The 26673-nt window shown below is 40.2% G+C and overlaps 1 protein-coding gene across 1 annotated transcript; it reads left to right on the forward strand.

Moving 5' to 3' along the window:
- Window positions 1–824: 824 nt before the first annotated feature.
- Window positions 825–16599, forward strand: LOC114666324 (gastrula zinc finger protein XlCGF57.1-like). Its single transcript, XM_051925875.1, has 3 exons — window positions 825–973; window positions 7239–7599; window positions 14414–16599. The coding sequence occupies exons 2-3, from the start codon at window positions 7254–7256 to the stop codon at window positions 15724–15726; spliced, it is 1659 nt and encodes a 552-aa protein (XP_051781835.1). The 5' UTR covers window positions 825–973; window positions 7239–7253; the 3' UTR covers window positions 15727–16599.
- Window positions 16600–26673: the final 10074 nt, after the last annotated feature.

The following is a 26673-nucleotide window of genomic DNA, read 5'->3' on the forward strand; positions in this document are numbered from 1 at the left end:
CCTCCCACACAGCACACGAACACCCTAACATATTAGGTTAACTGAAATAGGATTTTTATGTTTATTCCCTCCACCATAACTTACTTTAGTACAAAGAATTTTTTTTTACTTTGATTGAGATCTGAAACCAAATATTTCAAGCTACAACACTAAATGACTAATGTTAAGTTGCTAGAAAGAGAAAATTTACATTGAATGAACAACATCAATGTTATACTTTTTTCAGTGTACCAGTGTACAGGCCGGTCATGATGTCCAGCAGCCTCGAGGGGAATGAATGTTAAGTAAAAGTAAAATCTGTAATTTATTATTAGTAGTACGTAAGTAAGTAAGTAGTACTTTAAAGTAAATAATGGATGCATATCTAAGACAACTCCTTCGTAAAGTCCAGTGTGCAAAATCCCTCTAAAGGGATTTAAAGTGAAATTCTTTACTTAAGAAAGACATCAAACAGTTAAAGTTAGTTCAGTATTCAGCAGCAAAACTCTTAACCAGAAATTTAATATCTGAGCACATCACAGTGCTAGTTCAGTGTTGTTACAGTGGTTATCTGTGTCCTTTAGAAAAGGTTTAAAATAATAATTCCAAGAGCCAGGCTGCATCAACATATACCCCTAAATCCTTTTCGGTGTTGCCTCCTGTATGACAGTGTCTCCCATCTTGTATTTATAATCGATGTCTGTTTTGCCCACGTGTAGAACTTTGCACTTTTCTACATTCAACTGCATTTTCCAAGTGTGAGAGGGTGAGAGAGAGAGAGAGAGAGAGCGAGCGAGTAAGCGAGCGAGCAAGCGAGCGAGCGACGTCACAACGAGGAAGTGAAACGGAAGCCGGGTTGCTCCGCATGTTTCTCAGGCGCGAACACTGAACCTGAGTGCTGCAGTCAGAGCCAGGGTGCAGGCGTTGAGTCTTGGATCGTTTTCATTTGTCAGCTCGCGTGTCCGGTGGGTAGCGACTACAAGTAGGCACACGGGTAAGTCATCATCGCTTTTTTTTTGATTGTGTACTGAATGGGTCTGTGTGTCAACACCGCTCAAAGTCTTCTGTGACTACGCCTCGCCATATTTCTGTTTTAATCTGACCAGACACACGTCCAAAATCTCCAGCAGCGGAGCGACAGCTTCTGTTCGCAAAAAAAAAAAAAAAACCACGAGGTTGAATGTAACTAGTTATTCGAAACCCAGCAACTTACAAGCACGGAAGCACGAAAATTACATATCTGCGTCTTGTTCAGAAAGCGGACGCCGCGTGAGGCGGCCTTCCCCTCCCCCAAACACTAATCTTATGGTCAATAAATGTGAAACCTACTTATATACCTAATCTTAATTATTGTGAAACAACCTAGTGGCGTCTGCTTTCTGAACAAGGGCGACATATTTTTTAGAAGCTTAAATTACATAACACAAAAACTACATTTTTTTGATGGCATGCCAAGTTAACAGATGCCTCATTGTCTGATGTTCCTATTAGCGGCGATACGTTTACACGCCCGCCATATTGGAGCGGTCAAGTTCCGCTACTAAACTTAGACATATGTATTGAGATCTGCTGAGTTGTTATGTTGAAATCATCTGCAAGTTTCTAATTTCTCAACCTGTTTTCATAAAAGTTGTGTTGTTGTCATCATTAGACGTGTCATCATGCGGATAGCTAATTTTCCAATTTACGCAATGCCTTATGTATTAAACATATGGAATTGGTGACAGCAACGCCCTCAATCAATGAAGAATAAGTTGTACAATACAATAACATGCCTCATGCATTAGCTTCTCTCGAAAGAAATGTGACACCTTTTTAGCATACAGAACAGGGAAGCCTAATATATTATACACAATAATAATAATGCAAAGCTAACTGAAGGTCACATAATAAGTAAATAAATGAAGTATAAATGTTGCTTGGAACTAGTTTGATTCCACATTTGAAAAATAATCTTAATTCAATAACAACAGCATAAACACAGTACTACCAGGATATTCTGATTTCAAGCAACATTTCATTTATTTCTTTACTGCATGTCTTCTTCTTCTTCTTCTTCTTATTATTATTATTATTATTATTGTTTTTGCCTGATATTTGAAGTTATTTCAGTCTCCATGCTGTACCTTGACATGCACTACTTTATTATGTACTGCTTGTTATTAATTTAAATGACAGTTAATTCAGCTTAAAATATAAACCTCCTTGAAACAGTTTGAAATAAGAAGTAACTAGCTTGTACATGCTCAGTGTCCAAAAAAAAAAAAAAAAAAAGTACCTAAGCGTTAAAGCATCAAATGAACTATAAAATCTGTTCACAAGGTCAGAATGTGTAGCATGCGACTGGGGCTCTTGCCTGGCTGGGACGCCTCCATACTGGGAGGACCAAGGGAGCAAGCGTGGCCAGAGCGTTACCTCCCTCGGGACGTTAGATGGCAACCCCCCTGGCTTGCTGCGGTGCCTCAGACTCCTTTAGGGCTCCATGGGAGTTGGAGTTTGGTGCAGCCCTGTTGAGATCTGCAGGCACCGCCGGGGGATGCTGCAGCAGGAGCTGCTGAGCCCTTATGGGCAGTTTTTCCTCCACACCTGGAAGTGCTGCCAGAAACAAGTAATCAAGCACTTGGAGCACTTCTGGGTACATTATAAAAGGAGCCAGCAGCCACTACTCGGGGAGCCAGAGTTGGGAGGAGGAGTGATGAAGCTTGACCCAAGGAGTGAAGGAGGAGAAGGAAAGAGTGAAGAAAGAGACTTATGGTGTTGTGCTGTGCTTGTGCATGAACTGTGTTATATTTGTGGGGAATGGGGAAGGCATTTCCCAAAAGGGAAAAATAAAAAAATTAACCTTGTGTGCTGTGCTTGTGTCCCACGCCTGGTGGTGGGCCACAAATGTATTATTAATTTTTTTGGAAATGGAAGTATTACAAGTGTGACAATGACACACTTTCTGGCATAATGGAATGCTTCATCATTTAGACGACTGATAAGGACAAGACAAAACCTTTTATTCTGCTGGAATCCAGGCACTTCCAGGCAGGTGGCACAAGTACATTGGTAAGGCTGGAGACTCCATTGAGAAATGACATTATCACTTGTGTTCAGATTTGTTCAGTTTTCAGACCAAAGTTGCACCGTGTCAATGTCAGCATTGAGTCTTCATAGTGAAATGGCCCTGTGTGAGTGATGGTGCCCTGAAGTGCTCCCTGTAATATTGTCCTGTTTTATACATCTGTTTTTTTTTTTCCCCTTCAATTTCTGACCTTTAGTTTTCAAGGTGTTGATTTTGATTTCAATCTTTTTGTTTTGTTTTTTTTTTTAATTTTTATTTATTTAGGCACCGTCACTTTTGTTTCACATCATGACATTCCTGTTCGTGTCATTGAGCAATTCAGATCTGTGATCTAACTGGTACTTCTGGTACGACTGCGGTGGCGTGTCCAGTGTCCCTTGATGGATATTCTCTAACAACATATCTCTCTAGTGTTAGCTTATTTTGCAAGTAGGCCCTAGTATCCCATTTCTCCATCTTTAACTTAGGTTTGTTTTCTCGGACTTCATTATTGATCTTTCTCTCTCTTTTTTTTTTTTTTTTTTTTTTTTTGCTTCAGTTTTTTGGCTTGCCAGTTTTGACCTCTGCTTCATTCCTGGTTTACTCCCTGAGAAGTCAAGCAAAACGCTCCCTTTTATTGGCTAACTAAAAAGATTACAGTATGCAAGCTTTCGAGGCAACTCAGTCTCCTTCTTCAGGCAACTGATCAATTCCTGGTTCTACCTTCTTGGTCCCAATAATCCTCGAGCAACTCAGAAGTGTCCTTAACACCCTTTTGTCCAGTATGGGGTGGTTTCCTTACTTACAGCCAACACTGACCCCAGAAGTTATTTAAAATGTTTCATTGTTTTTTAAGAATTTTATGACATACCATTTTATTTAGCCTTACTAGCAGTTATTCATTCACCTCTGTCTATGTAAAACAAACACTTTTTTTGTTGACCCCTATCCAAAATCTTAGTTTTTTGCCCATCTGTCTTTTGTTTGTATGTTAATATTCTTTATGCAGTGTAGATGCGTTTTCCCAAAATTACCAAAGTTCTGCCACTTTACTTTGCTTCATGGGATTCTGGCAATAGCGTGATACATTGAAATGATTCCACAGACCAAATCTCTTCGTTTTTAGAAGCTTTAGCAAAAGTTCAAAGTAAAATAGTTCACAGAAAAATAAAGAAAAAATAGATATTGCAAAGTAAAGAAAAGTTCTTGTTTAGGAAAAGTTCTTTAATAGCTTACTAGCTATACCCCCGGCTCCACCCGCATAGTAGTGAAACAGGACAAACTTTAAAAATCAATAAACAAAAAGGTATTGCTAGCTAAGTGGAGGCAAGATACACTCCAAAACATGGCCAGAGGTAGAGCGACTCGAACGGAGGCTGGTGCGTGAGTGAGGGGGCCCCCACCCGGCACCCCACTCCTGACGTCATGCTTCCCCTCCCCTCAGCCTGCAGCCTCTGTCTCGGAATAGCGCAAATATATCGCTCCTGCAAGCGAACTATGATTCTTAGTGTGATGAGAGAAGTCACAAAATCAACCGGCCTGTTCATGCAAATTCTAGAAAAAAGCCAGATCTAAATCCATGAAGTAGTTCTCTCATTCGCTAGCTATGCTAATGTAAGGTACACGCCCTGAGGCTGGCGCGTGAGTGACGAGGCCCACTCCCCACTTCCTCTTGGCCCGCTGTGTCTCTCAGATTAATGTAAATATATCAATCAAGCAAGCGAACTATGATTCTTAGCGTGATGACAGAAGTCACCAAATCAACCGGAATGCTCAAGCAAATTGTAGAAAAAACCCTGATCTAAATCTGTGACGTAGTTCTCTCGTGAAAAGCGGACAGTCAGTCAGGCAGACAGACAGACAGGCAGACAGAGAGACATTGGCTTTTATATATACAGAAATATCGTGTTTAGTTTCTTCAAGTTTGCTTATACAGTTGAACCATTTTTAAACGGTCAGAAAACTGTATCCCTATCCCATTTACAAACTGCAAATGGGTCTTTCAGTCCATGTTAGCTGTGAGCCTAATTCCAAACACACACACTGACTTAATTAACACACTGCATTACAGATCTAGCAAGAGAGTTCTGTCTCATATTAACTTACAGGGGGCAAGAGGCTATACCATAATCTATAACTGTGAGATGATAAAATTGTATTCTATTCTACTTAAGCAAACACTAGTATGCATTTAGCTTAATGCTTTAACCTTCCAAGATTGACTCTTACATGCAGATTGTTACTAGAAGCTGTAAGCTTTGGCCATCTTAAAATACAGAATTTGTGTTTTTGGGTGCCAACTTTATTCCAACATAATGTAAATGTGCATCCCTTTTTAGAGAATTTGAAGACTCAGATAAGTTTCGATTTTATAGATATCGGAGAAATGTTTAACTGGAAAAGACATTGTGTACAGTCTGAAGTATACATTTTTTATTAGAATCTGCTTTATTACTACTTAGTTTTTTCTTTACACTTCCCCATTCAAAAAAAAAATTAGTTTGCTCCAAACGATGGGAAAAAAAAAAAAAAGGTAAATATCTCCTGTGAAAGATCAGCCTCGACACTGACAGACACGGACTCCAGATGTCGAAAGCACACCCGTTTATTGCACGCCACACACACAGTGCACAAAGCACCATAATATAGCTCACAGTCCCTTTAGTATTTCTTTTCTTCTGCCGCCTCTACTCCTCCCGTCACAAGCTCCATCCTCTTCCACCCGACTCCGGCTCCCCGAATGGAGTGAGGCGGCCCCTTTTATAGTTTCACCCGGATGTGCTCCAGGTGCTCCCTGATGATCTTCCGGCAGCATTTCCTGGCATGGTGGAAGTGCTGCAGTCCATGGCCTGGGAACCATCCAGGTGCCCCCTGGAGGCGGCCATGGACCCCCACAGGGATGAGCTTTCCAGGTCTGTATCCGTGGCCCTGATGGAATCCAGGGGGGCTGCCCTCTTGTGTCCAGCGGAATATACTGCCCCGTCCCGGTCCTTCCATGTTCCAGGCGTCCTGGTGGGGCAAGGTTCCCGGTCGTCTGCCACACCCCCTATATGTTAAGTGGTGGCTAATGCTGACAAGACATTAATGTAGAGTTATGGCCAGCATTCATTTCACAGAGACTTGAACTGCACATTTGTAAAGGCCTTTATTACAAAGTTCTGTACTCGCAGCTTTATTTTTAGTTCATTGCATGAAGCCTAATGAGGTCAGATTGCTGTTTTCACTGCACATTTTTGACATGAAAATAAGCAAAAGTACACAACTTAGCTTTTCATTTGTGGGCATGTTGGTGCATGAGTTCAGCAGCCAAATTGCATTTTTTTTTTACTTCAGTTGGATTAAAAAATGGGGGTAAGCTTGCCTACTTCTTATCAAGTCATTTAACAACAATGATAGAACCCATATCTGTTTTTTTCCCTAAACTCAAAGTCCAGCTTTGGCTTTCAAGAATATGAACAGGAAAAGGCCCAAAAACATAAATAGGCAGGAGAGGAACTGACAGACCCCTTGTCTTGCCATAAAGAGGATCACACACACCATGATTCTTTGTTAATGGAACATTTGACAGCATTGATTAGTGATGATGTTTTTAGATTCATTTTGCCCCCTGGATACGGACAATGCTGTAGTCGTATTATTTTATTAGTTGCAGTCTTGGTTGCAGACTAAACTTAACTGAAATCCTTGTCCACATCTTTCTATTTGCCTCATTTAGATCTCAGGTTCTGTGACCAGAAAGCAGTATAGTCATACCAGTGCACAGACCACCACATTGTACTATAGATACACAGCCATGGAAGGAACAGAGTAAATGAACAGCAATCTTATTTTTTTATAATGCCCTTTACTTTTTGTTGTGAAACATTTTAAAGATGTATAGAACCTTTTCCTCCTGGTGTGAATCAGTGCATTATGTTTGTTTCCACATTGTAGTACTGACTAGTTATATGGTGGTGAGCTACGGATGATGGGCTCCTTCCAGCCGATTATATTTTCACTATCTTCTTCTTTTGTAGCTGTTCCCATTTTTATATGGGTTTGTTTTACATTTGGTAGTTTTAAGAGGCAGCGTGCCAAACATAGTAGAAATTAGATAATGTTGACCATCAAACATGACTTAAATTGGAACCCAGGATGTACAATAAGAAGAAATAATATGGTGTTTTCATATTTTTTGGGTGAAATTAAACAACTCTGTTATTTTTCCACAGAGGAGACATAAAGTACAATGCAGAAAATTTCAATAAATGTTAAGAAGGAGGAAGAGGACTGTGAATGGGAACCTGTCCGGCTGATGCAGGAGAGTCCCTGCATTAAGAAGGAGGAGGATTGTGAGTGGGAGCCAGAGGGCATTAAAGAACAATGGGAGCAGGGGTCTGCCTGCATTGACATGAAGTGTGAAGCTGAGCTCAATATGCAGTCTGAAGGTCAAGATGGAATGACGAATGGATTAGTGACCACACAGAGTAGTAGACTGTCTTCACTTCCGGGGCATTCCGTGAAGTCTGAATCCTTAATGTACGACACAATTGTAACTGAGGGAATAACACCAAAGGATGAACCCTTATCTACAGGTCAGTCTGAGGTCAGAGGAATTTATTTGTAAAAAAAAAAAAAAATTAAAATAAAGTTAGGGGTTAACATTATTTACTTGGAAATGACAACTGGTTCTTACTGTATTAGTTGGAATTGTATCGATTTCTAAATCATGTGTTATGAAAGTGGCAAAACTTCATTTCAAGTGTTTATTTCCTCTCATTTAAAATACTAATATATGGAGTATGTTTCAGTGCCGATCAAACAGTGATGATATTGTTTTTTTGTTTCTTGGCCAGAAGTTTACCAGCCTTAGACCAAGTTACAATGCTAACAGGAGTGCGAAGTGAAATGGTGCAGATTTAGAACTTTGACTTTCTAATAGATCCTGAACTGCATTCCAGTATGCAGAATAAAGTGGCTTAAGGGGAACTCTACAGGAATCAGCAAAGTTTATCATTCTGTGCTAGTAGGGCTTGAGTGTTGCATTATTAGTCAAGCAGGTCTGTCGTCTTATTAGAGGTGCTTCTTTCAAACAAATAATATGTAGTTTTGAGTGGTCAATTAATATATCTATTTTTAATACTGCTACTTTTTAATCACTTTTCCTAAGTCTGCTAGATGAATGTCTCTTATTGGTAGATAGCATTGTAAGCTGTTCTGAAATCTTTCAGGAAGACAGACGACGTGAGGTATAGTAAGGATGCTGTACTCCTTAATCATGGCACTGGATGGTATCAGCATGTTATCATTATGATTCTTGTCAACAAAGAAGCAAAAAAAAAAAAAAGGCACAGACCAACTCTGAATCAGGTCTGGGCCCAGAAACAGGCCTTACCCCATGTAGTCAAGTTGTAAGTTCAACAGGCTGCCCAGGCACAAAATGGGGTGTGGCTTTCAAAGTCACAAAATGTCTGGATATGAAGAGATGGAAACTGCACAACCTCTAACAAACTTAAATTTCAAAAAGGAGCTTAAAGTTTTAGTAATTCGTTCAAGAATTTAAAAAGAACATAAGAAAGGTCATGCAGGTGAAAAAGAGGCAAAAAGTCAAAAGTCAAAGCGAACTTTATTGTCATCTCAACCATAATCAAGTATATAGATAGATGAAATTGCGAAGCTCACATGAAGTGCAAATAAAAAATTAAAATTAAAAATAGAATTAAAATTTTAAATTATGATTAAAATTAAAACACAAACAAGACATTGTACAAAGACAAGACAAAGAAGTAGCAGCAATATTGACGTGTAGTAAGCAATATGAACATTGATGCAATGTATGGTATTATGCAATCTAGATACATAAATATAGTCAATATGTAATATAATAAATAAATAATAGATGTACAGTTAGGTCCATAAATATTTTGACAGAGACAACTTTTTTCTAATTTTGGTTCTGTACATTACCACAATGAATTTTAAATGAAACAACTCAGATGCAGTTGAAGTGCAGACTTTCAGCTTTAATTCAGTGGGGTGAACAAAACGATTGCATAAAAATGTGAGGCAACTAAAGCATTTTTTTTAGATTTTTAGATAATGCAAAAGTTATCAGTGTTAAAAATAGTTTTTTCTCTAAAAGTCATATAACACCTTACATGATACTAGAGGCATTAATAGCCACAAAATCTTAACAAAATCAGTAATTGAAAAATTAGGAGTCAAATTCAGAATCCACTTATGCTGCTGGAATAGTCGTCCAGCTACATAATTCAGTCTCTTTGGCAGATAAATAAAACTCAACCATCTAAGCATAATATAAAATGACAAAGCAGCTAATAAACACAATATGACATATAAACAAAAGAAGGCAAACCATAATTAATTTAAAAATACACAAAATAATGTTTAAATAATAACACAGAAACTCAATGAACAAGAAATACACTTGAGCCAGGGCCACAGCCTTGGGTGTACCATAATAGCTGCATGTTCATTAGCACATGGAAGTAAGAATTTCACTGTTCTGTGTACATGAAGGACCCTGTAATGACCTGTGATGGAGAAAAAAATCATTTTTATTCAAATTGCAAGGTTAAATCTAACTACTTACACTATGTCAACTAACCAAAGTCATGTTAAGTGTATGGGGCGGCACGGTGGCGCAGTGGTAGCGCTGCTACCTCGCAGTTAGGAGACCCGGGTTCGCTTCCCAGGTTTTCCTTGCGTGGAGTTTGCATGTTCTCCCCGTGTCTGCATGGGTTTCCTCCTGGCGCTCCGGTTTCCTCCCACAGTCCATAGGTGCATTGGCGATTCTAAATTGGCCCTAGTGTGTGCTTGGTGTGTGGGTGTGTTTGTGTGTGTCCTGCAGTGAGTTGGCACCCTGCCCAGGATTTGGTTCCTGCCTTGTGCCCTGTGTTGGCTGGGATTGGCTCCAGCAGACCCCCGTGACCCTGTGTTCAGATTCAGCGGGTTGGAAAATGGATGGATGGATGTTAAGTGTAATGCATGATGGAATTGTTACTTGTAGGAAAGTACCAGCTTAGATGTCTCAGCAGTAGAGTTTGTGTAGTGGAAAAAGTTTTTTCTTTAGACAGTTCCTATTTTCTTAACTGAAGGACATTAAAAAATAGCTAGCTCTATATCAACATTTTTGGAAAAGTAAGAACATATAAGTCGTCCATAATTTTGACCGGCTGTCATTTTTTCAGAGACTTATGCCATGGTTCTTTTGGAATTTGCTTTTCTTCATTAAAGCTGTTTCATTGATTACTCCAAATTGATTCCAGCTCTTTGAGAAGAGTGCTTTGCAAATCTGTCAAAGTCAGATCCTGGAAGGCCACTGTGGCTGCAAGTTTTCATGCCAGCCACTTTCTCATTTAGTAACCAGTTTCTACTGCTAATGGAATAAACTTTGCTACCTTTGTTTTACCAGACCTTAATTTTAATTGTTTCATTTTTTTTTCCTTTAACAAGCAGCCAAACACTAATGAGATGCAAGACAAAGCAACAGAAGATCAAGCCCTTTCATACAATATTTGTCTCAATAAAATATTTGAAAATAAACAAGTTGAAGGTCTAAGAAATTGAAATAACTTCATTGGTGCTGTAAGAGCCATTTCCTAGTTGCATAAGATTCATAAATGTTTTACTAAATGACAATGCATAATCTATGGGAGGTTCCTATAACCCCCATATGTAGAATTGTATTGGTATATTCTTGCCATTTCTAACAGCTCTGACTAAACATTATTCTCAGTTAGTGACCAGCCTTGCCACATGTAAGGTGTAGAGGGCACAAGGTTTTAAACCGTGCCTACGTGCCTTTTGAGTGTGTGAGGTAATATGTAAGACAATGCGCTTATTTAAGTGCTGAGCTGTACGCTTAAAGCATACAGAAGAAGAAATTAAGAACTTTTAAGTACAGAAATAACTAAAGTTTCTCAAGAAAAGCTTAAGTTTAGAGAAAATACATTTTTCCTTTTTTTTTTGCTTTTTATTCTATGTGTGTAACAAGTTTTTTCTTTATTCTTGTGTGGATTATTTGCTTTTAATTTTCACAAACTTTTGGATTGAGAGATTTCTTTTGGCATGCGTTTTACTCGTGCTTGAACTCGCCTTATACTTTGGCGGCTACTGGTGCCCTCGGGAGAAAAAAAAGAAAATCCAGTTTTTGGGAATGTCTGTCATGGCAGAATGTGAACAATGCATAACATGAGAGAAGTTTAGTTAAAAGCTAAATAAGAGATTGATTGGAATGAAAATGGTGACAACTCCAGGACTTTTTGAGATGACTGAGACAGCTGGTCATCTTTTGGCTCACTTTGCATCTCTTTATTGTTTGATCATCAGCTAAGGAAAAAATCAATGGTTAAGCAAATCAATGATAATTACGACAAAACACTCTGTTAAATTAGATGTAACCTGAACACTAAGAAAGTGACTGGGATGAAAACCTGCTGCCACTGCAGCCCTCCAGGATCTCCGTTTATATACCCTTGGGGTATTGGCTCTATACCGTTAACTGATTAAACACACTAAATCGTTTCTTTTTTTTATTTTTGGTGTTTTGTGTCTAAGGGCACCATGGCATGTGACCCTGGGCAGACCAGGCCTGGAGCGTTTCATTTGCCAACCCTAGTTAACAGAACAAACTCTGAACCCTTCTCATGTTGTATGACCACGGGTCTATTAGTCTACATTGGTGGGAAATGGCCTTATGTTTACACCTTAGGCCAAGTCACTAGAGTGAGTAGATTTTGAACATTTCGTTTCCGTTTTAAACATTGAAGCTGAATGCTGGTGAGTTCAAATGAGGAAACAAATGTCTACCTAACAATATAACATTCCAATACAGTAATCCCTCCTCCATCGCAGGGGTTGCGTTCCAGAGCCACCCGCGAAATAAGAAAATCCGCGAAGTAGAAACCATATGTTTATATGGTTATTTTTATATATTTTAAGCCCTTATAAACTCTCCCACACTATTATAAACATTTCACGCACAATTATACAGCATAAACCCTTTGTATTCTCTTAGATATTAGGTAAGATTCGTTGAAATTATGTATGTAAACACAGTTTACATACAGTAAATCCTAAATATTATTTTAAAGATATCGAGCGTCTCCGATATCACATATGTTACAGCCATTACGACAGACAGGCCACCAGCAATAAATACGTGCAAGAAAAATTGTATACAGTAAAATGTGTGTACAGTGACACTAAACTATGTACATGTAATAAGTACTGTACGTAGATAATTAATTATGGTTACTCACCAACAATGACATGACAACTTCTCCGATAACGATGAGTTTAATTTTACTGCACTACAAAGGATAGCGTTACAGCTCTTCTAAAGGAGCCTCTTCAGGCGACTGTGTAGCACCGCCGTTGTACTTCTTCCAGCACTCTTCAATCCAAATCCCTAAAGCAGATTCCATCCAGACTACTGCCTTATCACGTCCACTTGCAACTCGTTTTGCACCCTGGTTAAAGGACACTGTGGCTGTAGATCTTATATGCTTTTCCTCCTTTTTAAATAAAAAGAATCGTGGACTCATTGATGCCGTAATGGTGTCCTGCAGCGGTGTAGCTGTTTCCTTCCTTCAACATATCCAAAACTTTTACCTTTTCTGCAATCATTTGCATCTTCTGTTGGCGCTTGGACACGGCTCCTGCAGCAGTAGCAGTAACGTGCGTTAATGCTGAATGAGTGAGATTAGACTTCCTGGTTAATGCAGCACTCCGTCGCTGAGCAACTTAACCGAAGGCTCTGATTGGGTAGCTTCTCAGCCATCCGCCAATAGCGTCCCTTGTTTGAATTCAAATGGGCAAATCAACTGAGGAAGCACACGTACTGTAGACCGCAGACATCCGCGAAGCAGTGAAAAATCCGCGATATATATTCACATATGCTTACATTTAAAATCCGCGATGGAGTGAAGCCGCGAAAGACGAAGCGCGATATAGCGAGGGATCACTGTATATTAAATTCTGCATGTGACAGCCTAAAACCATGGGGGATAAATAAACGCACACAAACTTTAGGACCAAACTGGCGTTTGTGTGTCATGTGTTTGATGGCACTCTGGTCCATCCCACTCCTGACCTGGACATGAGCTTGTGTCCTGCTTGCTGTGTAAACCAAGGAAAACAATAAACACTTGTCAGTGAGCAGCAAGTCTTTTCTTCCCATTATTTGTAACTTCCCTTTATGTACTGTGATAAGTCTTCTTTCTAAATAAGAGGCTTTCACTAATACAAATGTTTGGGGACCGTCCCCTTATAATGTCCGTACGACAAAGACACAGACATACACTTTGTTGTTGATCAAAAACATAAGTCGTATTTGACGATCGTTACATGCAAACATGGCATTTATATATGGACAAAACAAAATAGAAACGGGAACTGAGTTGGCAGGAGATGACGTAGAAGCTGTGGGATGGATGCGACACCATCAAATGTGGACCGGAAGTGATGTAGAACTGGTAACGATGTCATCAAGAGGAGCCGGAATTAATGTCATGTGAAGAGGCCGGAAGAAATGTCATCTGGGTTTGACGGACATGACGTTTTCAGCGGCCATCTTTGGAATCCGTCAGTGCATATTTATTTTTCTTCCTTTTGTCTGACAGAGAGACATCTATCAACCCTTCGTCTCGTGATATTTCACTCACCTTTGAGCTTATTGCCTGCCTCCTAAGCGCATGTGTGTGACAGAACATAATGGTTTAATGACAGCTACTTTACCTCGTAATACTTCCACACCTCCTATTTTAGGTTCAAACTTCTTTTAAATTATTTTCTAGCATTTGAACTTCAGGGCAAGGTAAAGTCTTTAACTAGATTCATATATGCGCATTTAGGATGAAGTATCAGCCTGATATCACCTTTGGCCGGTAACAATTAAAGAGCAGATACTCTTCGACAAATTATATATTTAGACTGACTGAGATCAAATGAGAAGTTTCATGTAGGATTGTTTACAAAGGTCCGCTCAATACCAGTATATCAATCACCAATGTACCACTTGGGGGGATAAACCCAACTGCCTTCTTGTTTGTCATGGTACCAGAAACTGGTGAGGTGTTGCATATTAGCCTGACATACAAGTAAGAATTTCAGTGTATTCTGTACATGTGACGGACTGACTTCTACAAATAGGTCAGACACTGTCTAATGCAAGCAGCCATCTTGTAATTATGGTCACCGTGATGTTACGTGTCTAGCACATGTGAAAATGGGGAAGGTAATCAAACAAACGATAGTATGGGGTTGGAATCTTATAAGTTTCTTAACTTGAGCAGAAACAAACCTTTGTAATTATTGGCCTTTTGTCAGATCTCTTTGTGAACTTCATGAGTTTACATCGTTATGTATGCATTTTTGTTTCTCCAGATTTACACAACAGCGGCAACTTCTCCCCATCTTCATCCAGTCGGCCATCACTTCAGTGCAGACTACAAGAAAATAAAAACCCGAAGAAGCTGACCCTAATGTCAAAGATTTGCACACCTACTTCTTCTTCACAGTGCACTTCTCAACCTGTTGTGAATACCCTGAAGACCGAACTTGTAAGCACTCTTCACTTAGTACAAAATACAAATTCAGCAGCTCAGTATGTCTGCTGGGAACAAGAGAAGAGTGATAAATGTGAATCTGAATGTAAAGATAACCAGACAAGTCAAATGGGACAGAAGACATACCACTCTTCTGAATGTGGCAAAAAGTTCTTTGATGTGGCCAGAGTAGAGGCACACAAAAGAATTCACGCTGGGAAAAAGCCATACTCCTGTGCTGAATGTGGCAGACAATGCACTTCACTGAGCAATCTTCAGAATCATATGAGAATTCACAGTGGTGAGAAGCCATATTGCTGTTCTCAGTGTGGCAAACATTTTTCTCAGATAGGCCATCTTCAGACGCACACTAGAGTTCACACTGGTGAGAGGCCATTTTGCTGTTCTGAATGTGGCAAACAGTTTTCTCAAAAGAGCCATCTTCAGGCACACACACGAGTTCACACTGGAGAGAAACCATACGGCTGTTCTGAATGTGGGAAACAATTCTATACTAGTGGCCAACTTCAGAACCACACAAGAATTCACACTGGTGAAAAGCCATATTGCTGTAATGAATGTGGCAAACAGTTTTCTAATGCGAGTGCATATCATAAACACACAAGGAGTCACACTGGACAAAAGCCATATTGCTGTTCTGAAGGTGGCCACCGATTCTCGAATAGGGTCAGTTATCTGAAGCACACAAAACTCCACACGTTGGCAAAGCCGTATTGCCTTTCAGAATGTGAGAAACAAGTCTCCACTCGTGCTAATCATCAGAGACGCACAAGAACAGACCCTATAGAGAAGCCATATTTGTGTTCAGAATGTGGCAATCGATTCTTTCATAAGTGCAGTCTTAATAAACACATAAGAGCTCACACCGGAGGGAAACCATATTCCTGTTCTGAATGTGGCAAACATTTCTCACAAATGGGCAACCTTAAAATACATAAAAGAATTCACACTGGAGAAAAGCCGTATTCCTGTTCTGGATGTGGCAAAAGATTTGCACAAATGGGCACATTTCAGAAGCACGCAAGACGTTACACTAGAGAGAACCGGTATTGCTGTTCTCAATACGGTGAACGATTCTCCTCCCGTAATAATCTTCAGACACGTAAAAGAATTCACACTGAGGAGAAGTGAGCAGTTACACTTGGCGTAGCAATTCTCAAATGACATTTGGAACTCAATACCTTCAGCAACAGAAAATTAACTTTCATTATCAACCTCGAAGAAGAATGTGCCATCAAGAAGCCTGTAAATACTCGTGAAATTAATGAATGACAAGGCAGAAAACTGACATACAACACATTGCTCAAATGAATAAATCCTCAGATGTTCCCCAACAATATGCAGGAAATTGCGAGTCATAAACCAACTGGACTTCCCCATCTTAGCATACAGCTTCAGAATCACAGATTGGCTACAAAATTATCTGAATTACCTGGATGCTAAAACAAGAAAACTACTCCATGCACCTCAATTAATCTTTATGGATCAATACATTTGGACATCTGGGGGTGTAATTGACCCTACGTTGTAGTCTAGGCCTACCTGATGTGTCCTCAAGACCAATGTGTATAGATGATATTTTGCCATGATGCAAAATAGCTTGGAACAACATCTGTTATACAGCTAGGTCAATTGTTTCATAAAAATTACGGCATGACTGACCCCCTCTGTAAGAGCCATTTCCTAGTTATATAAAATTCATAGTAATTTTACTAGATGACAATGCGTAATCTATGGGAGGTTCCTAAAACCCCCATAAGTTGAGTAAAATTGGTATATTCTAGTTATTTCTATCTGCTTTGACTAAACATTATTCTTCAGTTAGTGACCAACCTTGCCATGTGTAAGGCGTAGAGGGCACAAGGTTTTAAACCATGCCCGTGCCCCCGTGCTACGGGCCTATGGACCTTTTGAGTGTGTGAAGTAACTTTAAGAGAACAACGCCTTTAAGTGCTGTGCCATATGTTTAAAGCATATAGAGGAAGAAGTAATGAACTTTTAAGTACAGAAATAACTAAAGTTTCTCAAGAAAAGCTAAGTTTAGAGAAGGTACATTTTTCCTTTTTTGTTTGTCTTTTATTCTACGTGTGTAACTATTTTTTATTTTATTCTTGTGTGGATTATTTGCTTTTAACTTTCACTAAATATTTTTAAAACGAAGTTTTGGACTGAGAGTTTTCTTTCGCCACATGTTTTACCTGTGCTTGATCTTGCCTTTTACTTTGGCGGCTACACCCTCCTCCCTCCATTTGTGTAGACGGTAACAGTAGAGGTACAGAATAATGGAAAAAAAGGAGGTGTTACTTACATGAGACATTCCGAACCCAACCGACAGAAGTATTGATGCCATGAAACCAGATGTTGTTGCTAACAAGAAACGATTAGAGAAAAACGGGATAAAAGAAATGTCCTTACCAAGAGACAACGCAGAGCTGAAACTGTAAAGGTAGAAAATAACAATAATAATAACTCATTAAAATTAAATGTAATCGGAGATAGGCCAGATGTGGAATAAAATACACAAACAGCGTGCCGGTGGTGAGACGGCTAATTAAGTGGAACTTCTTGACCTCCTGATAACTATCACCACTTCCTGTCAACTACAAAAACAGGTGCTAATGCTAATAGTGCAGTTACTACCCCAAGCACTTGTAGTTTTAAGAGAAAGAACATCATGGTGCAACATCTAGTCATGACTAACAGGTGAGGTTCACTCGAGCCTTGGAAGACTTTCATGGATCATTAACCTCCAAGAGAAGCTATCTATGTGACAAGTGATTCTCTAAAACTAATTACACACTAGAGACACACCAGTATTCATACTAGAGGCAGCACTGGAACTCTGCCGAGCCCACACAGCTAAATTAAAAAAACAAATAGAAGTATGTACAGATGAACCATTATGTCTGTATCCCTCTGTTCTGTTTTTTCAGTGTCAAAATAATCTTTATTGTTTTTCCTTTTGTACAGATGCAAGCTGATGCAGCTCTCCACTAATTCCATCTTTTTTCCCTTACACTTCTTCACTGTTGTTCATTCTTGCATTACCAAGTACTCTTTTAGTCACCCTTCACTTATAATTGATTGTCATGACCCTTGTCCATCTTCACGACCCCCTTTTACTCTGTCGGATAAAGTGGGTATTGGCCATTCTCCTAGGCTTCAGTGGCCCACTAGGCCTGTTAAGACAGCAGATTTAACAGGATTGCAAAAAACAAAACTCCCACTTGCACTCCAAACTAAGTGACTAAACTCCAGCTTGTACCAGGATCTGTCTAGACTTCCATCTGATAACAAAGATGTGACACAGATGTGGAGCTGACATCATTCCAGGGGCCCCTCTATGCCCCAGAATGTGTGAAAAATTAACTCGAGCAAGAACAAAGAGCTGTAAATCAATTAATGACAACTATGGTGGACAGAAGAAGTCACCTATGAAGAGACACTCATTTTATAATTGGAACTAACTTTAATCTAATCATGAGAGGTTCCATCTTTATTCATCAACTAGTTATGGTCATCCCATCTGGAGAAGCTGTGGCCCTCTCAGGTGACTCTTTCAAGGTAACTCAGAGGAAACTCTTAGGGGATTCCCTAGAGGACTCTGCCCAGGCTCACTCCTGAGCACACTATCCAAAATGACTGAAAATCTTGCAAACAACCTCTCTATCTCTCTCTGAAACTAAAAGCTGATGAGCCACACTTTCTCTCAGTGAGGAACTAAAGTCAACAAACTCCTCTTTTTGTCAAACCGAGATCCAGTTTGCCAAGCTAAACAGTGAGCCAGTCTTAAGGCTGAGAAGCAGCCATCACTTCAAGAAGGGAGCTTCAGCATCAAAACTCTTGTGCCGGAAAGAGTAATGCTCTCCTCTATGAATCTTCACAAAGCACAGCACAGGGCCTAATAGCAGAAAGCAAGCTGATAAAGGAGCGTCACAGAACACCACAAGCAAAGGATCATGCAGCAAAGAGAAGAGTGCACTGCAATGCAAGGAGAATCCTCTGCTTAAACCTGCAGCAGCAACTTCACACAACATGCCCCATTGTATCATAAAAGTTTATCTGTGCCAAGATACAGGGTAAATTAGACCTCTAAAGTATAACTCGAGTATAAGCCGACCCAAATAATAGCTGAGGTACCTAATTTTACCTACAAAAACTGGAAAACGTATTGACTCGAGTATAAGCCTAGGGTGGGAAATGCAGCAGCTACTGGTAAGTTTCAATAATCAAAATAAATACCAATAAAATTACTGTACATTAATTGAGGCATCAGTAGGTTAAATGTTTTTGAGTATTTATTTCAAACTTGCGCATGTGTACTGTACACTCCAGTTTTCTGTCAGGTTGACTGGGGCAGCGGGACCTGACTTGAATATAAGCCGAGGGTGACGTTTTTCAGCACATTTTAGGTGCTGAAAAACACGGCTTATATTCAAGTATATACAGTATGGTAACAAGCCGGCCTCTTTATGTCATGTGTTCATCTGTCTAGTGTGTCCTTTTCGAGTCTTACATGTCTACATATATATATAAAAAAAAAATAATAAAATTAAAGGAAAATATCATATCTCAATGGGGAAAAAAAATCCTGCTGGATCTCTATACTTATATGGACTGGGTAATGTGTTAGGAATGAAAGGATGCCACATCGTTTAATGGAAATGAAAATTATCAACCTACAGAGGGCTGAATTCAAAGACCCCCTGAAAATCAAAGTGAAAAAATGATGTGGCAGGCTCGTCCATTTTGCCGAAATTTCATTGCAGTAACTCCAAATCATACTCAGTAGTTTGAATGGCCCCACATGCTTGTATGCAATTCTGGGATTCTATAGCAAATGCCAATCGGGCTCCACGGTGCCAGGCAGTGAGCACAGGGCCCACTGGAGGACATCGGGCCCTCAGGCCACCCTCATGAAGTCTGTTTCAGATTGTTTGGTCAGAGACATTCACATCAGTGGCCGGCCTGCTGAAGATCATTTTGTAGGCTCTGGCTGTGCTCATCCTGTTCCTCCTTGTCCAAAGGAGCAGATACCGGTCAGTCTTGCTGATGGGTTAAGGACCTTCACGAGGGGCTCTGTCCAGCTCTCCTAGAGTAACTGCCTGTCTCCTGGAATCTCCTCCATGCACTTGAGACTGTTATGGGAGACCCAGCAAACCTTCTGGCAATGGCATGTATTGATATTATTGTATTTATTTGTACTATTCATCTTCTTGTCTTCTTATTATTATTAATAAAATATGCTTGAGAGTAGCAATCACGACCTGTATGACTTTTTCCATATGAACAACTTTAAACCTACTTTTGCCCACCCCGTGTGTGTGAATGCACATATACATATATATATATATATATATATATATATATATATATATATATATATATATAATATAACTATTGTAAAAGATCAGACCCGACACACTTAAAAGGGTTTGGGGCAGCCACCCGTATGTTATCCCTTGCTGCAATTGGTTAGGTTTTTTCAGAGAAGGATTGGAGTCCAGTCATGAACTGACAAAGGATTGGAAAGATGGCGGTTTTAAGTGATTAACCCATAAGTGACGTAGGGGAAGTGACCTTCTTCTGATGTCATCTTAGGCGCCAGAACTGGAAGTGATGACTTTCTGGGTGCCAGAACTGGAAGTGATGTCTTCAATACTGAGTCAGACAGGTTTCCCTGTGGCTGGTCTGTAGAGACAACAGGAGAAGGTTTAGTACACCCTGCCACCCCCTGGCCTGGTGTGGAATTGCCTTTGCTTGGTCCATACAACTTCCTCCTACTCGCACGTGCATGACAATATGTTATACAGTATCTGCCAAAGAATACAATGGGTACACGACACATGTTTTGCCCATATTGGGGCTCGTTAGGTGTACACACCTTTGGTTCCCCTTACAGGGATTGAACTTCAGACATCAGTCCCTGAGGCAAAGTATCTGACATTGCACCATGGCAGCTAGTTTGCTTATTTGACTGGGTGAAGATTGGAGTATTACATTCATAGCTCTGAGTCACAATCTGATTATTTGGGTGGTTACCTACACACAAGTGTTTCCTGGTAGGTAACCACCCAAATAATCAGTTTGCAACTCAGACCAAATGTTATGTCAGACCTCGGTATGTACTTCTGTTGGTCACTATGCTGGAGGACAGCAAGAAAACTTGCTCATCTTCTCTCTGTCTAGGCATGGTTATTTGTGGTATCCCAGCTGAGGTTCAATGTTTACAGTTCTATTTAAACAGTTTGGCTTCAGGTGTTCTTTGACCTTTCTCCCTTGCCTTTGCCTTCTGGGTCTAATGAATAGCTGTTCTTGTGATGAAGTCTCGCTTTCCTGTATGGGGAATCTAATCCATTCTCCACCTTTTTCTGATGATGATGATGGTGTCCATGCTCTCTTGTTTGCATCTGGTGAGCAGCTTCTGATTTGAGATGATTTGTGGCCAGAAAATATGAAAGATTCTTTTCAGGCTGCTGGTGTGGAATGTTGACAGATTGGAAAATGTCTCCTTCCGTCAACCTTCAGCATTCTGATCCACACAAAAGTGTGGACATATCGCAGCTCTGGGAAAGCCTTAGCTTGGTGTTGATATTTTAATGAGATGACCTCCACTTATCGTGTAGGATCCTAAAGGCAGTTCTGGCTTTGTTCAGTTTATTCTTGATGTCACTAACACTCTCTTTGGCAAAAATCATAGCTTTCAAGCTTTTCTGTAGCCAGCTAAGAGTATTTGTACTCTTGTTTTGGAATTTTTTCCCCCATTCTTCCCTGCAGATGACTTCCAACAATTAAGATACTTTTGGGTTGCATTGACTTTCAAGTTTGAGGACTATGAGGGCCTTTATGAAACCATTTGTGTGTGTTACTTGATGTACTTCAATAGTTCGTTCTCAAGTGTGTTTTTGGATTGTTGGCCTTGTTGTAGAAGCCATCTTTTATTCAGCTTCAATTTCCTGAGTCATTGTTTTGCTGTTTTCCTCAGGTAATCCATTCAACTCCGTACTTGGAGAATGCCTGTGTGCCTCCCACAGCCACACAACACTGGCACATAATAAATCCACCCACGTACTGAGCACTTGGCAAAGTGCTCTTTTCTTCTCTTCCTTTTATCTCCAAATAGACCTTTTGTTTTTGAGGCCAACGAGTTTGGCTTTGTCTCCCTCTGTCCATAGCAAATGCCTCTGTCTTTGTGATGAGGTCGCAGGTAATGTTTTTTTTTTATGCAGGTTTGATGGTGGAATGGGTCTTCTGTTTAAAATGAATATAATTATTGAGATAGATAGATAGATAGATACTTTATTAATCCCAAGGGGAAATTCACAAATATAAGTAATATGTGGAAATAAATCATAGTCAAAGGCATTCACCCCCTCAAGATGCAACGCAGTTCACATGAGAAATAACATGGCAGACAAATATAGGAATTCCTGAAGATAATAAGAACATTGTACCTGTTGTGTTCACAACTACCAGGAAGTGACCACAAATTAGATTCACCATTTAATAATAACTAGGAAGGTTGTGATCATGGTGACCTCAAGACAATTTTCCTGCCCAAGCAGCACACCAAGAACAACTGTGCAATACTTTAGTTTGTTATGTAAATGTCTAAGCAGGTTTGAGAGAGGTGAGACCTTTGGTCTTCATGAACAAGAATATGAATGGCCACCTGTAAGGTTGTCTTTAACTTAAGACAAACTCAATCTGTGTATATGTCTTGATGCAGATTTACAAGAGAGTAACACCTTCTCACCATCTTCAATGTCCAGTTTGGACAACCATGTGAAGAAAATATGACATGATATGAATAAGAGAGTCTGATCCCGGTCTCTCAGCAATACAGCTCATATTGCACAAATGAACAACAACACTGATCATCAGGAACAGGTTCAAAAAGTATTTGCAGTGGCTTTGTGTGTCTTCCAAAAATGTGGTTAAAGGTTTAAATGCAAATCAAATTATAAATATCATTAGTGTGGACAAATAAGGCAGAAACTAAGCTGCAAGAGTTCACACTGGAGAGAAACCATATTGCTGTTTGGAGTGTGGCAAACTTTTAACACAAATAGGCAATTTCCAGAAGCATGCACAAATTCACACTGGAGGGAAACTGAACTGCTTTTCTGAATGTGGCAAAAGGTTCTCTGAGCACAGCAGCCTCCAGAAGAACACATGAATACACAATGGACAGAAGTCATACAGCTGTTCTGAATAAATCAGCCATTTTCAGAAACACAACCTAATTCACACTGGAGAGAAACCGCATTGTTGTTCTGAGTGTGGAAAACAATTCTGTGAAAGCAGTAGTCTTCAGAGGCATGCAAGAATCCACACAGAGAGCAGCTTCACTGTTGTGCTGAACGTGGGAAATGATTTGCTGAGCGTAACAGCCTTCAGAGACGAATTCACATAAGAGAGAAGCCATACTCTTGTTTTCAATGTGGCAAGCAATTCTCACAAATAAGTCATCTCCAGAAGCATAAAAAAGTTCACACCAGCAAGAAACTGTATTTCTGTTGTGAATATGAAAAATGATACTCTGACAGTAGCATCCTTCAGAGCCACTTAAAAATTCACATTAGAGAAAAATATGAATGCACTCCAGTGTGAGGATGAGAGTAAGTCTAAATCAAAACAAAACGTTGTATAGGAGATAGTGAGGGCTATTGTAAAACTCCTCCAGTTTATGAGCAAATAGAGTGGCATAACATTCAAGACAGAGAAATACAAATTTAAAAAAGAAAAAAAAACTGAACCAGAAAAAAACCCTAACCCTAATGTCTGAATAATTTAATTAATAATTTTAATAATAATTTTTTGCATTTATATAGCACTTTTCTCACTACTCAAAGCGCTTAGCAATTGCAGGTTAAGGGCCTTGCTTAAGGGCCCAACAGAGCAGAGTCCCTTTTGGCATTTACGGGATTCGAACCGGCAACCTTCCGATTGCCAGTGCAGATCCCTAGCCTCAGAGCCACCACTCCACCTACAAGTATGACAAGTATGACAAAGAGCCACACAATAAAATGTTTGGGGCAGCCACCCATATATTGTTCCTGGTTGCCAATGGATAGATTCAAGGTACAGATTTGTACAAGTTGGAGTCCTGAATTTGCTGGCACAAAGATGATGGCTTTAAGGGCGGCTGGAGGAAGTGATGTCATCAGTAGAGCTGGAGCTGGAAGTGATGTCATTTGGCCCGGGATGGAAGTGAAATTACCAGGGGCCAGGCAGAATTTCTCATAACTGGTCTGCAGAGGAGTAAGAGAAAGAGTTAGTGCACACTGCCACCCCTTGGCCTGGCATGGAATTACTTTCATTCAAGCCCTTTAGCTGCCTCCCATGTGCACATGTGTGACACTAGACAACAAATGTAGCAGAATGTATGCTTATTTGTTGTATCAACCTTATGTGGCTCAGGACTTGAATTATCGGTGGCTTAGTAGAGGTGAACTAAGAGCATGACATGAATGTCTGATAGTGGCTGCAAAAGGCAAGAGTCTACATTCAAGCTGTCTAATGCATCAACTAAAGAGAAGTGTGAATTAGAAACTGTCACATATCTGGTTGCAAGGTGCAACGGAGAATTTGTACACGGAAAAACATGCTTGAGTTGAACAATCTCTTCTATCAGAAATGTCGCCAAAACAATAACACGATTGAACATAAGAAACACTGGCATCATGCAAGAAAATCAAAGGGGCACTGACCATATGCAGCAGTGTTCACTTGTTTGCTTCTATTACTGACACCTGAAAACAAGAAATAGTGATCGTGGGAAAACATTGGGATACAGACTGGACAACTGAGCTATCACCAAATAGAACTGTATTTAATACTAAGGACTTCAGTTTGAGATGAAGCAAATGCTGAATGACAAAATTTAAATGATTGTTGTCTGGTTGTTCTGAAATGTCAAGGCAAAACAACAATAGAGAGCTCTCACAGTCGCGGGTCGAATTGCTGCCCCTTAAAGCGAATTTGAAATTGGAAAGTCGACCGCTCCAAGATGGCGGCTCTACTGCCGTGCCTGGCTGAATGCGAGTGTGCTATTACTGTGTGGTTATCTATGGTAGTGCGGGAGGGGTGGGGTTTGAATACGAAAAAGGAAGTAATTTCGTGCTTCCTGTCTGCGCTAGAATTTCAAAATGTGATAGGCAACACAGGACAGAGAGTGGGAGACGGCGTGAAAAGGAAAAAGTAAGTAATAAAGAGCCATCGGTTTACTGCGGGAATCTGTGAGCGAAAAACCAGGATGTGGGAATGTCCAGGAGGGCCGGGCTGTAAAGTGTCGCCGAGACCTCAGGATGACAAAATGTTGTCACAGTTGCTTAAACAAACAACCCTGCGTTTTTCATCGAACTTTTCGTGCAGCTCGACCCCGTCTCTCCTCATCTCTCACTTCGAAAAGCTCAGTTTAGTGACTTCGTGCGCGGTGCTTTTCTTATATAGCGGAAGTTTAATTCAGTTACTAGAATATAGAAGAATTTTCCTACATGAATGTATTAAAAAGAGTAAAATCGTCTTTTATTTTGTTACACGTTAACCTGCCACAGACGGTACGAAACGTATTCTCTGCGTCCTCAGGTCGCCTTGGGTGAAGGACTTGTGGTGTCGTTAATTGTGGCTCGCCTTCTGGATGTTGAAATCGTTTGTTTTATTTTACTATAGTTTACGGATATCCCATTACCTCACTTCTTGCAGCCAAAATAATTTGTTAATGCCTCCATTTTTAAATCCCCATATACCTGAGGGGTATTTTTCGTACGTGGATTACTCGTTTAGCCAAATGTAATTGTTGTTAATTGTTTGGCCTGATCCTGGATCTGTCGGTTTTTCGAAACTCTTGCTGGAAGTGTTGTCATAGCAGCACATCCAAATCCTCAATCTGCTCGGAGCAGGTTTGTTCTACGTAAACAAGGATTAGCTCACACGCTTAATCAGTGTCCGTGCATGGAATTCATTCAGTCATGGCTCATGAATGAGCGACCAATTGATATCTGTACGCAAATTATACGAAGAGAATTTCATATAGAGAGGGGTTTGCGCGATCGGCAAGATCTTTTATTGCTCCCGGAGGAAATTCTTTTCGAAAGATACCGCTTTAGATTTAGATTTATTAGCACCGTATATTTGAAGTCAAACTCGGCGAAGTCGGGCTCTCGCAACCACACAGACAGTATGCATTGCTTTGAGGTTTTTTACAAGCGGCACTATTTTTATATACTGTAGGCGATGCGGAAAATCAAACTAAAAGTGCAGTTTGCCAGGCAATTTGTAAAGTCTGTTTGGCTCTGAAACTTTTCCTTCGGGTTTTCATAGTGTTTCCTGGACACCTGCGTGTGCAGACAATAAAAGAGGCGATTCATGCCATTGCAGGTAGGTAATACACAGGCAAGAACACCCACAGTTCCATGAAGAATCTCACAATCAGCCTAACATTCTCATTACCAGGATTTCCAAATGTGATTGGGGCACATGGGACTGATCAGAGTGGAGTTTGATTTGGAAAATGTACCTCTCCTCCTTATGAATAATCAGATACAGTGTCTTCGTCAATATCTTGTTGGTCAGACACAGTTTCAAGGGATATGACATTCCCCGCAACTGACCCAACAAAAAAGAGGGCTATATAGATCCTACCTATGGCACACATCCATCCATCCATCCATCCATCCATTTTCCAACCCGCTGAATCCGAACACAGGGTCATGGGGGTCTGCTGGAGCCAATCCCAGCCAACACAGGGCACAAGGCAGGAAACAATCCTGGGCAGGGTGCCAACCCACCGCAGTATGGCACACATTGAGGACAAATATATGCAATGACCATACTTTACCTGAAATGAAGTGACCACTGCTTCCTGCCACTGGTTCCGAGGAGGAGCTTCCCCCTGGAATGCCCTCAGAAACAGGGCGATGGGCATTTTGCTGGAGAGCCAACTCTTCTGCAGGGGTTAGGTCTGGACCGCGTGGACCTCCACCTGTTTTTTGCTTGTCTGCCTTCTTATTAATTTTAAAATTAATGTTCTTTACATTATATATGTATTATTATTTATGTCAACAAGTCTTTAAA

The sequence above is a fragment of the Erpetoichthys calabaricus genome, chromosome 1 (genome assembly GCF_900747795.2).
Source record: "Erpetoichthys calabaricus chromosome 1, fErpCal1.3, whole genome shotgun sequence".
NCBI classification, from domain to species: Eukaryota; Metazoa; Chordata; class Cladistia; order Polypteriformes; family Polypteridae; genus Erpetoichthys; species Erpetoichthys calabaricus.

What these genes read in the sequence shown, in the direction of transcription:
- LOC114666324 (XM_051925875.1), top strand. Translation starts at nt 7,254, where the DNA reads ATGCAGAAAATTTCAATAAATGTTAAGAAGGAGGAAGAGGACTGTGAA. An exon ending in GGATGAACCCTTATCTACAG is followed by an intron (nt 7,600 to 14,413) that starts GTCAGTCTGAGG and finishes TTGTTTCTCCAG; the next exon opens with ATTTACACAACAGCGGCAAC.